Here is a 16,113-nt window from a genome sequence, read left to right on the forward strand (position 1 = left end):
CTCCTCAATGTATACTCGTTTTTGTTCAGACAATATCCAAGTTCCTGGAAACCAAGCTATTTCAGTCTATAAGGTACAATTAAGTAACCTCAGGGACATGAGGTGCTACACATTACGTACAAACAGCCTCAGTTCCCAGGCTGACTTAGCACAGCCTTGTGTTCGTCTCACACACACCAGAGCGCTTCCAAACAGAAACTTGAAGTCTTCTGTGCAATTGGAAAGTATAGCCCTTTTCCTTGGAGGGTGGAACTCCTATTGCTTGACCGCAGTTTTCAACAGTATTCTTTCCCTCAATACTAGAGAAGTCACCCTGGGTGGAAAACAAACAAAAAAAAGAACAAATGCTACCAGCCACTTCAGACTCTACCTCATTGTCCTGACTAAACTGGAATAAACAAGAGCAGTCATTCATGCCACTTCTTGACAAAAGATGAAATATATATTCCTTCCAAACATTCTCCATACTTTTCTAAATACAAAAAGTTTTCTGAATGACTTTCAGATAGCCAGTTATCTCAAATACTGTGTTATTACTGTCATATATTTTATTAGCACCAATACATGTAACAGGATGCTGAAGAAGCTTGTTCTTCCACAAAGTTCAGAGTTGTGAAATTTTATAATTCTGAAGATGTCTGCTATTCTTTATGGAAGGACAAATTCCCCTCTTTGCCAAATAAAATGTCAAAGTTTAAAGTTCTATTCTAAATTGCACAATTACATACATTTAAACAATAAAGTGATAAAAGACAAGTCTTTTAATTTAAGAGATACATGTTGTCCTCTGGCTCAGAGAATTCTTAAGCAGCAACTGTTGGAGAACATTGTGGGGAAGTAGTACAATACACTTATTCCAATCCTCTTTTTTATAATAGTGATGGTCACAACATTATGCAGACAGCAGTACTGAATTTTTTGATTGACCTTAATTTCTGATACTTTATTCAGTTATGTTTACACAAAATCAAGTCCACTATCCTTTGATATTCAAGCAAAGCATGTTTTCACTTAATTCCCAGGGTGTTATTTTTTAGAGTCCTAGCCATATTACAGACAACTCTTCCCAGTTCTTAAGGTGTATATCACTTGTGCCCTGCAGCAGTTGAAACTCAAGCTAGTTCATAACTACTTCCCTTCTGACACTCCACATTCCCAGAAATTCTTCAGTTCATTGAAAAGAGAAAGTGTAGATTACAGAGGATACTAGACAAGAGCACTGAAAGAAGAAAACAAAATGAGAAAATCCTCAGAAGTACTCCCTCATCATGGTGTTTTCCTTCCACTTGTCAAAAACCAAAAACTTCAAAAGGAAACTGAGGTCAATAAACTGAGGCAGACATTTTTTGTCACAGAGAAAAAACTGATTAAGTACAAATCCTTCTTGCTCTTGTTCTCACTCATGATTTGGGGAAGATGCTTTTGCTTTTTACCTATGAACCATTAAAATATCTATATTTCGTTGGAAAAAGTAGTGAAAACTAAGCATAAAACAAAGTGAGACTGAAGCATGGAAAAACCACTGATTGAGGAAAACAAGAAACAGAACACTTTTCAGATGTGAATCTGACTACAAGCAGATGGTGGAATTAAAATTTTGCTGTTATCTGTTTTCTGAAAGTTGAATATAGGAGGTAATGATGAAACAAATTATACAGCTAAATGGTATATGTGTCCCATATATGTCCTGGTATATGACTATATGCAATATTTTGATTAGATGTTGAAGATTTCTAGCAGTATGAGCAGGAACATAAAGCTATCTTAATGTTATGCTAGTATCCAGCTCAATTACTTCTCCTGCTGCAGATCTTTTTTGTTCAACACACTTCTCAAAAGCCAAATATATCCCTGTTAATCAATCCTTTAAAAAAAAATAAATGCAATAACATTGAATCTAAAAGGCCATGTCTAAGTTGCAATTATTTAATTATCCTCACTGATGAAGTCATTATGTCATTACTGGAAGGTACCTGAAACAAGACCAGAAAATAAAGATATGTGCTCATAAGAGCAAAAGCATACAAAATTTAAAGTTTAAAAGCTTTTGCCCCTCTAAATTCACATTTTCTATTCCATAACTAGAAGTTATTGGTAACAGTCCCTTCTCATTTGTGTAAAAAACAATGCAAAGCACAAAATATTAGAGAAAAGTATTTGCTCAGAAGATAGTTCAGTACCAAGCTCACATTATAAACATTTCCACTTTTCAAATTGTTAGAAGGTAGAGTTGATAGGAAACACAAGTAGAAAGTAAACTTGTGCAACAGCAGAAAATATGGGATTTGACTCTGAATAACTATGATTTTGACAACAGCAGTGTAAGTGATAAACTCCCCAGTGTAAACTGGAGCAGGCTGTGTGAGACAACCTGTCCTGTCACCAATGCACTGAACATGATTTCAAACAAGGAGGTAAGGTGGACAGCAGGAATGCTAACACACAATTATTACACTGCAGCTTGATTCAATTTAGTACTATCAGCCATCTCTAGGTGAAACAAGGCTATTTTAGCAAGTTCTTCAACAAGCCATTTTTCTGTTTCCTTTACCATGATAATTAGTTTTCCTGCAGTTGACTAGTTTAGGTTTAGAGCTTGTTAACACTTAGAACTAAAGCTGCCATTTTCTCCTCTATGTAGGTGACTGCTACACACTGTTAGATGAGCTACTGAGAGAGCTCAGTCAGTAGCTCACAGAAGCTTCACAGAGACCAGCAGCTCTCCCTATGACAGCTAAGCTGCTTGCAATGAGCATGTAGAAGAGGAGAAGGAGTTAGTATATATATGTAAGAACACTGGAAAAGGAAGGAATCTGTCAATCAGCAGCAAAGAACTCCTCCAAAACCCAGAAAAACATTGCTGTAGGAACTGAAGACAACAAGAGAACTGTTTCTGTCACAAACTGAAGTTACAGATATTATACGCACAGCCCACTCAGTCTGAACAGAGAGAAGGGTTTTTTTGTTTTGGTTTTTTTGGGTTTTTTTTTTTTTTGTTTTGTTGGGTTTTTTTTTTTTTGGGGGGGGGGGGTTTGGTGGGATTTGAATTGGTTGGGTTTTTTAGGCTGAGTTTTGGAATTTTTTTTCCCTTCTCCCCTAAACCCCAGATTTCTACGCTCCCCTAAAGCACTGCCTTGTAAAACTGGCTGGGCACCATTTTTACCAGAGCCACCAGGGGCTGGTATCTTCAGTCAAAATATCTGTCCCATTTGCACAGCATAATAGCACTGTAATATACCATGCAATGAGAGAATTTTTAAACCCTTGAGAAAAGACTATAAGAGTGTGTGACAACACTTTATTGTATAATAATTATAATCTCCATTGCTCTTTAGCTTACTCACAATAGACAGCTTTTCAAAGTAATTAACTAAAGCAAAGCTGAATTGTTTAAAAAGTCTCTAAAGTTGTTTATTGCATTAAGTACTGCTAGAATTTAATTTCTCAGCCATAAGCACTTCATCTATTTGATCAACTAAAAGGCAGGGCTGTTCATGCATATTTTTTAGACAAGTTTTGTCTCCTAGGCATTTCTGTCACTAGCCTAAGTTTTCTACAGTAAAATGGCTGTATGAGGAAGGACACAGTCCTGGTGTCCTAGCAATGATTTAAATGCAGTACACTGTCAGCATCAATAACTTCAGTGGAACAAATAAGGAGAACACAAAATAATCACACAGCTGTACTGAATTTTGACATGGATTCCTCACACAGGATAACAGTGCTGGGATAGGTCACATTTGATAAGACATTCACGTTTTTATTTAATTAATAAATAGTAAATTGTGTTTTGTCCATTTATATAGGATAACATGGATTCCAGCTTTTTTAGAAAACTAAAACCTATTACTAGCAACAGCTTAGTAACATTCCTCACTATTTCTTACTTAAATAAATGAAGGAGAAGGAAAGTTTAAGTTATCTCCACAAGATCCAAAACTCTGGCTAGGCACTCTGCATTTCAAATTCCTTTTTCAGGATTAGGGAAAAAGCAAAAATCAAAAGTGGCACAACACAATTTATACTGACATATATTTAACTTGAATGCAATTATCCCTCTTCAGCAAATCTGAAATGTTCATTTTTATAAGGAAGATGCTAAACACTGATCAGTAAATTCCAAGTCTTATAAAAAGTAGTTATAATTCTGACCAAGAAAAAGGTCAGAGACTAAGGAGGCCATTTCCTCCTACTAGGAAAGGCTGAGGGAGCCTCCAGAAAAGATGTCTGAGAGGGGACCTCATCAATGTGTGTCAGTATCTAAAGCATGCGGTGTCAAGAGAACATTTCCAGGCTCTTCTTGGTGGTGCCCAGCAACAGGACAAGAGGCAGTGGGCAGAAACTGATGCACAGGAGTTCCACCTGAAGATGAGGAAGAATTTCTTTATTGTGTGGGTAACCTGGCACTGGAACAGATTGCCCAGAGAGGCTGTGAAATCCTGTGCCATGTGCTCCAGGATGACCCTGCTTGCAGGGAGGTTGGACCAGATGACCCACTGTGGACCCTTCCAACCTGACCATTCTGTGCCAGTTCTACAATTAGCAAATCTCTCGTTAGAAGCATGCATGCCGCTTTTGAATATATACTACAAAGCTATTAGAAATAATTACTGAGGTTTTAAAATACCAACAAAAAAATAAAGAAATCACTGAACTGCAGACCTCATGACTTCACTATATTAATCCTGGTTGCAAACGGACCTGGCCCTAACAAAGGTCAAAAACTAACAAAACCTTGGGACAGAATTTAGCCAAAGCCCATAACCATGTGGGCAATTTCTATTTTGAAATGCTCAGTCTTTTCCCAGATACTTTTTTTTCTGTGATATAGCAAGTTTTAAAGTATTTTTAAGGCAACATATTCACAAAATATCTTTAGTTTATGGAAAATTTCTCTTATTATAGGAGCTTTCAACTCTCCATTTGCTCTTTTTTAATGCTTTGCCTTTCACAAGAAGCAGGTTCACTACTTGCGTGGAACTTTAAATTGGTTTAAGGTAATAAAGATGTAATCTAGACCCTGTTGAATTTTATGCTGAAGTAGGAAAAAAATCTTTTATTGCATCTTTTGAAATTAAGAATTATTGCTCTTGCAACGGATGAATCAAGTTCTTCAAGGGAGGAAATATTTAGAAAGTCTTTTCTAATTGTTCTGGGGGATAGGAATTCCTACTTTGGTTACACTCATTTTCTGACTAAGTATTTTGGTACAAAAGGGAAAAAACTAGGACAACTATAATCCAAAGGGAAGGTATATCTTACTATCTATGCCCTAGAACTAAAATTCAGCACACAGGCAAGTGCTTTGTTTTGGTTTGGGTTTGTCATTTGTTTGGGTGGTAGAATTTTTGGTTGGCTGTTTTTTGTTTTTTTGTTTTTTTTTTTTTTTTTTTTGTTTTTTTTTTTTTTTTTTTGTTTTGTTTTGTTTTTTTTTTTAGTGGGGGGGCGGGGGTTTGTATTTGTCTGTGGTTTTTTTGTTTTGGTTGGTTTGTTTTTAAAAAATACAAAATTTCTCTTTTCAAGCAAAAAGATATGACTACTCTTCTTCTGTGGGGTCCAGAAGAAGCATGACATCTCCACATGTTTTCTCAATGCCTAACAGAACTACCACCTTCCTGAAGAAAACACAAATACTATTCAGAAGGCCTCTCTACAGTTACAAAGGACAGTGTCCCTCAGAATTCGCCTTCTACCTCCAGTTATTCCTGGTCTTATTTTAAGCTTTGGTTCCAGAACTATGTGAGGAGCTTTATGGGATAACCCCTTCTGATACCAAACTGTTATTATCCAGAATTAAATGAGAACCAATCATTAACATAGGTCCTGATGTTCCATCTTCTTAAGCATCTGAACTTCAATCTGATCTCAAAAAAGGCAAATATTGTATGTAAAGGCAAATATTTACAGGCTTTAAAAGTATGATCTTAAAAGCCTGCATCTAGAAGGACAATAGAGATATGCCCATAAAATTTCAAGGCAATGCTGCAAACTGCATTCCAATGAAGATCAGAATCTCACAGGTGGAAGGGGGTGTGGCAGTTTAGCCCAGACAAATTGGTTATGGTATTTTCACAACCTGAGAGTAACTGTTAAAGGCAAATAAGGACCTTGTGATGAGTTTTACAGTAAAATCTGTTATTTAATGCTAGAAAATACTTAAGATTAAGTCAGTTTATTTTAAAAAGAATCCTCAACCTTTTATTGCTACTAAAAATGATCTAGTGTCATTTTGTAGGACTGAAACAATAAAGTTTCAAACTAGGAAAGAGTTAGTATCTACAAAAAAACTAAATTCCTTATTTTCCACTGTTTCTTCCAATTAGTCTTCTTTGACTACTGCTACTTAAATCATCAGCTGTCTTGTAGTTATGCCCATAATCTTTGGTCTGTAAGTAAGAAGTCACTTAAAACAGTTTATGATAAAAAAAATTCAATCAATGCTTTTATGTTTTTCTTTCACCAAGGCCACAGAGTTTATAGCTTAAACCTTATATCTATCTCTAAACATGTACTTTCAGTGTCCAATGCTATAAAATCATCACATGTAAATGCAAGACTTTGTTAAATTTAAATAAAATCACAACCAGAAAAGAATGGTTGTGTGCTGGTTTCCCAGATGGGTAATTGATTTATCTTTTTTCTTATGATTTTATCACTTCAAGGCTTTTTTTTTTTAAAGTACTTATATGTTGAGCTTGAAACAAGGCAGAACCCTTTCTGTACTACTGTGGCATTTGCATGCCTTCAACAGATAACAAACTTAGTTATAGTTTGCTGTTAATTTCAAAAACAGCCTTGTTGCTCTGCTGTGAAAATCCTAAATATAAACATGATCTTTTTATTCCATGTTTCCTATCCCATAAGCTATATTTTCCCTGTATTAGGATACTGAATAAAAAGCCTTTCTTTCATTACACCTTGAAGAATATTGCAATAGGAATCAGGTATAAACAAATCAGAGGAATTATAAATTACAAGGTAAAATAAATTCTCCCTCTCACCTCCCATTTCAGTGGGAGTTTTGCCCTAATTTATAAGGAATGGTATAGATTCACTACAAACAACAACAGTTTTAGCTTAAGAAATTACTCCATAGTTGGGTATAATTAGCACACCTTCATCATAGAGCAAATAAATAGCCTGTTACTTGTTTTGAAAGGACCATTAGTTACCAATGCTATCACATATCATTGTACAGAATAAGTTTAATGCTTTATCAACCTTTTGAAAATATGCTTTTCATTATTGACTACACAAAAGAAGTACCACAAGTACTAATCTTGAAAACCAAATTGAGTATAAAACATATAGAACTACAGAAGTTGAAATTTCCATGCAACCTTGTATTACAGTAATGGTGTGCTGGTTTTGGCTGGAGTAAATTTTCTTCCCAGTGGCTGGTAGAGGGCTGTGTTCTGGATTTGTGCTGAACACAGGGTTGATAATACAGAGATGATTTTGTTATTGCTGAGCAGGGCTTGCACCTGTTTCTACTGCCTTGATAATACAGAGGTGATTTTGTTATTGCTGAGCAGGCTTTCCTCCTGTTAGTACTGTCACTCTAGTGAAGAACTTGGGGGTGAGTGGAAGGAGACACAGCTGGGACGGGTGACCCAAACTGACCAGAAGGGTATTTCAGACCAAGTGATGCACACACTGACACATAGACCTGACATACTGGCTTGACCTCAGACCTGCCTTGTCGCTATTAACTTGCTTGGTGTCAATGGACTGTTGGTTGAACCTGGTTACTGTGAACAGACCTTCTGCTTCTCTGCCAGGCACTGTGGCACTGCTTCCACAGTGATGACACAGCTCCTGTGCCTACCTTGTCCCAGCTAGCCTTCCTTCACCTTCCCTTTGCTGCTCTCCCAGACACATCCGAGCTCTGTCAGGCCTCCTGCCACATTTGCTTCATTTTCTGCATGTCAAAATAAGCCATTCTTGTGCTTTGAGAGGTTATTCTTGAAACAGCTCTTCAGAGCTCCTCTGCAATTCAGACTAATCCTCTCCTCAATCCTACCAAGCCGATCCCTGAACAAGACAAACATCTGTTATTATGTAGCACACAGTTCTAACCCTACTCATCATTCTGCTCACTTCTTTCTGGACATTACTCTCCTGCCCCAGTTCTACAACCAGTTCTTCCCTGTGAGCAAGTAAGGATAGCTGACCATTTCCCCCAGAGGAAGTTTTTTATGCTCTTGTGAAACATACCCTTCTATTTCAAGACAGTTTAACAGCCTTATAGTTATGGCAAAACCTGGTTTTAGGTGAATACAAAGCAGTTCACTTTCATTCTATACTTGTGCAGAGCCTTTTACCCACAAGTAATACCACAGCTACCTCATTTTCCAGCTCCATCTTTTGGCATGCCATTCACATTCTACAACTTATTTGAAAAAAAACAAGGACTTTTACTTATCTGTTCAAATATTCACATGCCATGTTCATTGTATAAACACACACAACATAATGCTCTTTTCCAAGGGACTAATATGGTCTCTGAATTAATATTTGCCTTCCAATGGATCTGCATTCCCCATGGGGTTTCTGTTGCAGCATGAGAGCAGGATCATTTATTCCCACCTATCTCCATCTGCATCTCTAACAGCTGAGCAGAGCTATACCAGTAGAAGTCATTTTATCACTATTTAAGAGACATTATATCAAAGACAGTTACAGCTTACACTGAACTTTCATATTTGCTTTTGCTAAATGCTGCATCCAAGCATATACACCAAGAATATTTCTTGACTTTCACAGGACCTCAAGTGTTCCAGGTATTACGTACCACTAGCCCTAGTACTCAAATTCATCTGTTGGTATCAGTAGATGAAAAAACCAACGTACTATACAGTTCTGAAATAAAGCAGCTATATTTAAAAGCATATTATCAGAAAAATGACAACACAGTCTCACCTTGAAATGATTTGCAGGGTGTATTAGTTGATGTGCTAGCATCTGCTGATGAAATCTGGACATTATCCAAATTCTTTTCTTTAGATTTTGAGCGAGGATTTTCAAGAACCACCTCCTTTTCTCTACTTGAAGTCTGAACAAGAGAAGATGATGAAGTTTCACCATAGAGTCGTTTGAGTAATTTTGCCAAGAACACTGCAGGGTAAGAAAACTTTTTTTAATACGAAGAAATGCAGTGTTTAAAAAATATTTTAAGACTTCAGAAACCCCAGCAACTAACTGATATAAGACAGTTTCCCTCATGTTCCATGGAAGTCTGTTTTGAGTAGTCTCTACCTCTCACAGGTGAGACCAAAAATAAATATATTTAAGTTCAAAACTTGAATTAGAAAGACAGTTTTAAAACACCAGAGTTCATTAGCAAGGTTACATTTAAAGTCTTCTATTTGACTACATTTTGGCAGTAAATTAACAGTACATTCACAAACTAAACACAGATTAATTTTTAAAACAAGAATCTTTCCATGCAAGTGTCATAAGGCTGCTCAAAATGCAGGTCTCTTCTGGCACAGAGGCACCGCAATTGAATTACTCATTAAAATCAGTAAGCTACAATGACTTAATCACACAGAAACACCAGAAGTAGACAGCAGCAGAAACACATGGTAACCAGTTATTTCTACAGAATAATCAGTATTCTTATACGCCTCTTCTTCTTATGGGCCCATTTCTGACGACACTGACAATCTGCTATGAGTTAGTCAAATGCAAGTATCATTTGATTAAAGAAATATATGCAAATAATCTACTCATTAACAAAACCATTACCTTTGTATATATACATGTACACTTCAATAACTTAAAAAGACATACTGAAGTATAAAGTATTACTATAAGTTTTTATCTGTTGCAAAGCAACATCTCTAGTTTCATGAATTCTATGTGGTCAAGGGGATATGGCAGTATGTGGGGGTGGGAAAAAAGACATCTGGAGAAAAATGTTATCTAAACTGCAACCTCAGATTTAATATACATTCTGTGGACACTACACAAGCAACCTGCTGCAAATTCATAATAAAATAATTCTGCCAAGAGAAAAGAACTTAAATTGTCATAAGAAGAATGCATCCCACTGATGCTTAGCAGAAAAACATTTTATAGTCACATAACTTTTCAATAAATTACTTCACAACTGAAAAAAACTCTTCATCCTTGAACCACCAGTCCTTGATAGACAAACTGGACCTCCAGTGTACCTTGGCAACTATGTTTTCTCATGTAAATGCTTAATCACATGAGAGAATGCTTTACTATGGGCTATGATTACAGTTTCCAGATAGACAGACATGAACAAGGGACTGTGCATTTCCGTAAGGTTCCCTTGCTAGGTTAGTCTACAGCCAGAAAGACAAAAATCCACAATTAGCCTCCTCTGCTAAAGGAAGTAGATGGAAATACTCAGTGTAATGAGACAAAGTTAACTGCCTTTTGCAGATCTCTGACTCTTAAGCAAGTTATCCAAGAGGTTTATCCTGAATCCTTTCCCCAAGTGCTGCTGCTAACACTACAGCATTTTAATAAACTACAGTACAGCCATTACTAAATGTCATGGTTTAATGCCAGTAGGCAACCCAGCTGCTGGTTCACTTTCCCCCACATGGAATGGGGGAAAGAACCAGAAAGATAGGATTGAGACCATTCATGGGTTGATGTAAAGACAGTTTAACAGGTAAAGCAAAAGTCACACACACAGGCAAAGCATGGAATCCATTCATCACTTCCCATGGGCAGGCAGTGTTCAGCGATCCCCAGAAAAGCAGGGCTCCATCACATACAATGCTGACTTGGGAAGACAAATGTGCCCCACTTCCTCCCAGCTCTGTATGCTGAGTATGGCACCATATGGTGGGGGACACCCCTTGGGTCAGCTGGGGTGAATTGTCCCAGCTGTGTCCCCTCCCAATTCCTTGTGCACTCCCAGCCTCCTCGCTGGTGGGGTGGGGTGAGGAGCAGAAAAGACCTTGACTCCATGTAAGCACTGCTTAACAACAACAAAAAGATCCCTGAGTCATCAACATTATTTTCACCACAAATACAGAAAACACATCACCACAGGAGCTGTTATGAAGAAAATTAACTCTAGCACATCCACAACCAGTACACACATTAACATTCAAGCACTTGTACTGAGGGAACTGTTCTTCCAAAGCAAATGATCATTGACATACTGATAAATCTAAATATGCAAATACATCTCCATATCTGCTGAGAAGAGCAGCCTCCTCATAACTACACTGTATTTTATGCTCTCCACCTTGAAATGTGATTTCCGTAGTCATCTCTCCCCCCAAATTACATCACCTTTTCCTTTCCATTTTTAAAATTGAGGGACTATATTCATACACACAATAGCATTACTTCAGAAAGCAAGACGAGACGTGCTGTGATACATTCATTCCTTCTAACTCCCATGGGGAGCTCTCCCCATCTTTAATACCTTTATTGAGAAAGCAAGCTGATAGAATGCCTGCCTTGGAGGGTATAAATACTGAGGAGGTTATTCTTTGATAAAAATCTCTTTTGCTCAGAAAGAACTATCTAGATCAGGAACAGTGACAGATTCACCAAAGCAACATCCACTTGGCTGGAGTTTTCAGCAGACACTGGAGGAAGCAGTAAGGTGTGAAGAGAGGGAGCTCTTTACTGCCTGCAGTTTTCACATCTGTGTCAGAGCATCTCAGCACTGACACAGGTCATCTCTTAAGATAGCTAGCAATTTCCAATAACCATAACAAAACAGAAGCGACAAGTGTTGACACACAGACATTACAAGGTCCTTACTTGAAACCTGATGTATTTCAAGCCTTCTGAAGACAGCGGGAAGCAATGAATCCCAGCAGTTCACCTACCTCAGGTCAATGAAGAATCACAGAATCAGGTGAGTGGAAAGGGACCCACAAGGACTACTGAGTCCAACTCCTGTCCCTGAACAGCACCATCCTCAAGAGTCACATCATGTGCCCAAGAGCTTTGTCTAAGCAATTCTTGAGCTCTGTCAGACTTGGTGCTGTGACTGCTTCCCTGGGAAGCCTGCTCCAGTGCCCAAACACCCTCCGGGTGAAGAACCTTTTCCTGATATCCAACCTAAACCTCCCCTGACACAACTTCAGGCCATTCCCTTGAGTCCTGTCACTGGGCACCACAGAGATCAGGGTCTGCCCCTCCTCTTCCCCTCACAAGGAAGCTGTAACTGCAATGAAGTTCCCCCTCAGAGTCCTCCAGGCTGAACAGACCAAGAACCCTCAGCTGCTCCTCGTATGGCTTCCCCTCAAGGTCCTTCACCACCTTTGTAGGTCTCTTTTGATTGCTGTCTATAGCTTAGTATCTTTCTTACATTGTGGTGTCCAAAACTGCCCCCAGCACTCACGGTGAGGCTGCCCCAGCTCAGAGCAGGACAATCCCCTCCCTTGCCTGGCTGGTGATGCTGTCCCTGATGCCCCCCAGGACAGGGCTGACCCTCCTGGCTGCCAGGGCACTGCTGGCTCATGTTCAACTTGTCACTGACCAGGACCTCCAGGTCCTTTTCCATGGCACTGCTTTCTAGAAATCTCATTCCCCAGTCTGTCTGTACAGCCAGGGCTGCCCCATGCCAGCTGCAGAACCCAGCACTTGCTGAACTTCCTATGGTTGGCGATTGCCCGGCCCTCGGATCTGTTGAGGTCTCTCTGCCTGGCCTCCCCGCCCTAGAGGGAGTCAACAGCTCCTCCCAGTTTTGTATTGTCTGCAGATTTGGTTAGTATGCCTAGGATCGCCAGAAAGTGCTGAAAGAACTGACTTATTTTGAACTGTTTGGAATCCTAAGTATATTCTAATCTGAATAAAAAAGAAAATAAAAATCTGCCTGCAGCCCAAAACCTGAACAAAGTGGTCCTCAGTATAAGTGAACAAAGAAATTAGGCTCTGAGGAATACCCATTCTGCTATCCTCAGCAGCTTTACATGCTCCAAAGCAGCACTCTGCTTTGCAATTAACAGTCTCAGAACTGAGCTACCAAAACATTTTTCAGATGACAAAGGAAGCTCTTTCCAGAGGGTTTTATTGCTGCAATTACTTGAAAAAAAAGGTATTGTGTGATATCCACAAGCATTGGCTCAATCACAGGAGAATGGTCTTGCCTGATACTAAGGAGCAGTTCTTACCTATTGAAAACCTCTCCTTAACCTGGTATCTCTGATACTGTTCAGCATCAGAGATCAGTCCATTTGGTAAGAACTGCTCAGACCCTTAAAAATAACTACCCCTTAACAGAATATCAGCAATAAAGGAAATTCAAGCAAAAAATATCTACTTCCAGAAATGTATCTTACCTAGTAGAGTTTCAAAATGGAGTAAGCTTACTCTCACCATAGCCATGGCATAGTCAACTTAATAACCATATGGTTATTTCATCTTAACAATGTTTTCCTGTCAACATAACTGATGGAGGAACTGTACAGGTTCGTGTAGTCTTTTGATTCTGATTGGGCAACACTTGACTTTCCAGGGACTCCTCAGTGACAAAAAGGAGCCAGTATTTTTAGACATGAGAACAAGCTGCAGTAGGTACCAAACAAGTTCCATGGCTAATTCTTGACAACTCATGTCTGGAAAGAGTGAAGTACAAATACATCAGAAAACTGAAAAAGCACCAGGTGTCTACAGTTTGACATCGCATAAAGAAAGCAAAGTGTAACTCCAAGAAATACAATGCAGAAGACATGCTGGCTACTGATACAAATTGTCAACATCCATGACCTTTCTACTACTAATTTTGCAAGAAGAATAAGGAGCCTCCTTCAAATAAATGCATTTTTGACAGCTATGTATTAAATTGACACCTTGACTGAATTAATATTACACACAGAACCAGACTATCCACAAACACACTGAAATAGCACTGCAGATTCATGAATATTCTGGGGTTGGCAACAGGACTTACCATGACTCAAAACTCAGTTAGGACTAGACTGCAACAAAAGCACGCTGAAGAACTAAACACATTAAGTTCAGAACAACATCAGAAACGTTCCTGTGCAGCAAGAGCTTCCTCAAAAACATTTCTGTGGAGAATGCTTGCCACATACTTTTGGCTACTTGTCATCCATACTGTAAGTACCCCCACCACATTTCTCATTTGGTTGCCTCCTGCCTACTTCAGTGGAAGTTGGGCAGCAAGAACAAAGTAAAATGGCATTGGGAGCACTGAACTCTGTGAAGTTTGCAAGTTGCCCTACTTGGTCTCTTTGTCTCTCCTACAAACAGAAGCTTTCCAAAAATGGAAGAATCGGGAACTTCTTCTAAAACCATCCCATGTGCAAGATGTTCTAATATGCTATTTCTGCTACAGCAGAAGGAAAGATAGTACAGCAGAATGGAAAAGGACGGAAAGAGCAGACAGAATGATAATCCTCATGCAGAACATATGGACAAGGCTTCATTAAAATCTTCAGTTCCTCTCTGTTAGTGAAGAATTGCTCTCCAATATTCAAATGGATTTAAATCCTTGAAGCCGCTTTTATCATGCAAGTACCACATCTCCTATAAAGGGCACAACAGGACAGTTACTTTATAACATGATCATAAAAATCACAGAACTGTTAAGGCTGGAAGGGACCTCCAGACATCACCCAATCCAATCTAAAAGTTCAGAACAGGATCAACTAAAGCAAATTGTGGAGGGTCTTGCCTAGTAGGATGTAACAATCCCATTGCATGGATCATCTCCTCTTCCCTAATGATACCTGGACACTCTTGATCAGATATCTTCAAGGAAACCACCTGGATAAGAGTTACTCTGGAAAAAGAGATGACTGTGTTTATCAGGACAAGCATTTTAGAAGACTGCTACAGACAGAAAATGTTAGCTAGACTGCTATCCCTACCAGCTAGCAGGTAGAAGACTGATTATACCTTCAGGCCAGGAATCATTCATTCCTTTAAATGATGCCCCACAAAGTTTACTTTTCCTTTAATCATACAGGGTAGTTTCATAGTTTGAGTCTTCTGGATCCTTTCTGAAAGAGTTGCTCAGCTGGGCAAACTGATGAACAAAGGTCTTTCCTCTGTGTTTATTTGGCCTAACACAGCGATTCTTGGGTCATGGCTCTGCAAGCCTCCCAAAGACAAAGGCATTCAGTTTGTATTTCAGCCACTAGGGCAAAATTTAGTCTCAAGTTATGATGCCTGATGGCATGCAAGGTATCCTGTTTTGCCTGCAGATTAAACACTGCTCCAGAGACCTCAATGTCCACAAGACACCAGTTCTGCCAATGAGCTCTGAGTGCCCAAGATGTACTTGGTAGAGATGACTGTGCACTGAGTACAGGCCCCTGTTAAACAGAAATCAATACACAGAACCTCCAAGGATAACTAAATTTATTAACCTTGACCTTAACTTCCCAATACAAGCAAAAGACACAGACAGCCACACACACACACTGACCTTGGAAAAAACAAAACCTCCAATCACCAAGCCCCACAGCCAAAACAGCCCACACAAAACAAAAAGGAATCAGCTGAAAGCTCAAAGACCCCAAACCATTGCTAGAAATGGCAGAGACCAAAGGCTTGAATTAAGTCAAGAGAGATTGTGTGTGTGCACATCATATTCTAGTCCTGAGGGAAATGAATAGCTAAGGAAGAAAGAGAGTAATTAACCACTACAAAACATTCCATGGCAGCTGAAGAGGGTATCATTTCCCCACTCCCACTCATTTTTACCAAAAACATTAGAGCCATGCAGGGATATGGGAAAAAGAACAATGCAGTGACATGCAATTACATTCTGTGTAGCTTGACAGTTCAGATCATCTAAAGGTGTACCTAACATCTAAGATGCAATGCTCTTTTTCAACTCAGGAGAAAGAAACAGAAAATGTGATTTTCTTGCTATCAGCAAGGTCAGTTTTGCCAAGAGTGACATATTTCCATTTCACCATGGACAGTGCATGCAAACCAAAGCAAAGCACTGTAGCGGTATCATGGAAATAACAGAATTGATCTTTCCAGCTGGGGAAAAAAATAGTGAAATATGTGGAATCCTAGCTGTGATCAAAGTACAGTTTTACGTACACAGGAATGGGTACAGTATTTTGCTTTGTGTTCCCAGTCTGCAAGCAGTCCTCATCCTGCAGGCGAAGCTATGGTAACAGG

The 16,113-nt window shown here is 38.9% G+C and overlaps 1 protein-coding gene across 2 annotated transcripts in view; it reads right to left on the reverse strand.

Moving 5' to 3' along the window:
• ERICH1 (glutamate rich 1) overlaps window positions 1-16,113 on the reverse strand; it is a 66,496-nt gene that overhangs the window by 42,412 nt on the left and 7,971 nt on the right. The window contains exon 2 of one of the 2 annotated variants that reach the window (XM_066545869.1): window positions 8,923-9,117. The exons of the other annotated variant lie outside the window; for it this stretch is intronic. Within the exon in view, the coding sequence (XP_066401966.1) occupies window positions 8,923-9,117 (195 nt within the window). The remainder of the gene's footprint in view (window positions 1-8,922; window positions 9,118-16,113) is intronic. 2 annotated transcript variants of the gene reach the window in all.

This window comes from Molothrus aeneus, chromosome 3, assembly GCF_037042795.1.
Source record: "Molothrus aeneus isolate 106 chromosome 3, BPBGC_Maene_1.0, whole genome shotgun sequence".
Classification (NCBI taxonomy): Eukaryota; Metazoa; Chordata; class Aves; order Passeriformes; family Icteridae; genus Molothrus; species Molothrus aeneus.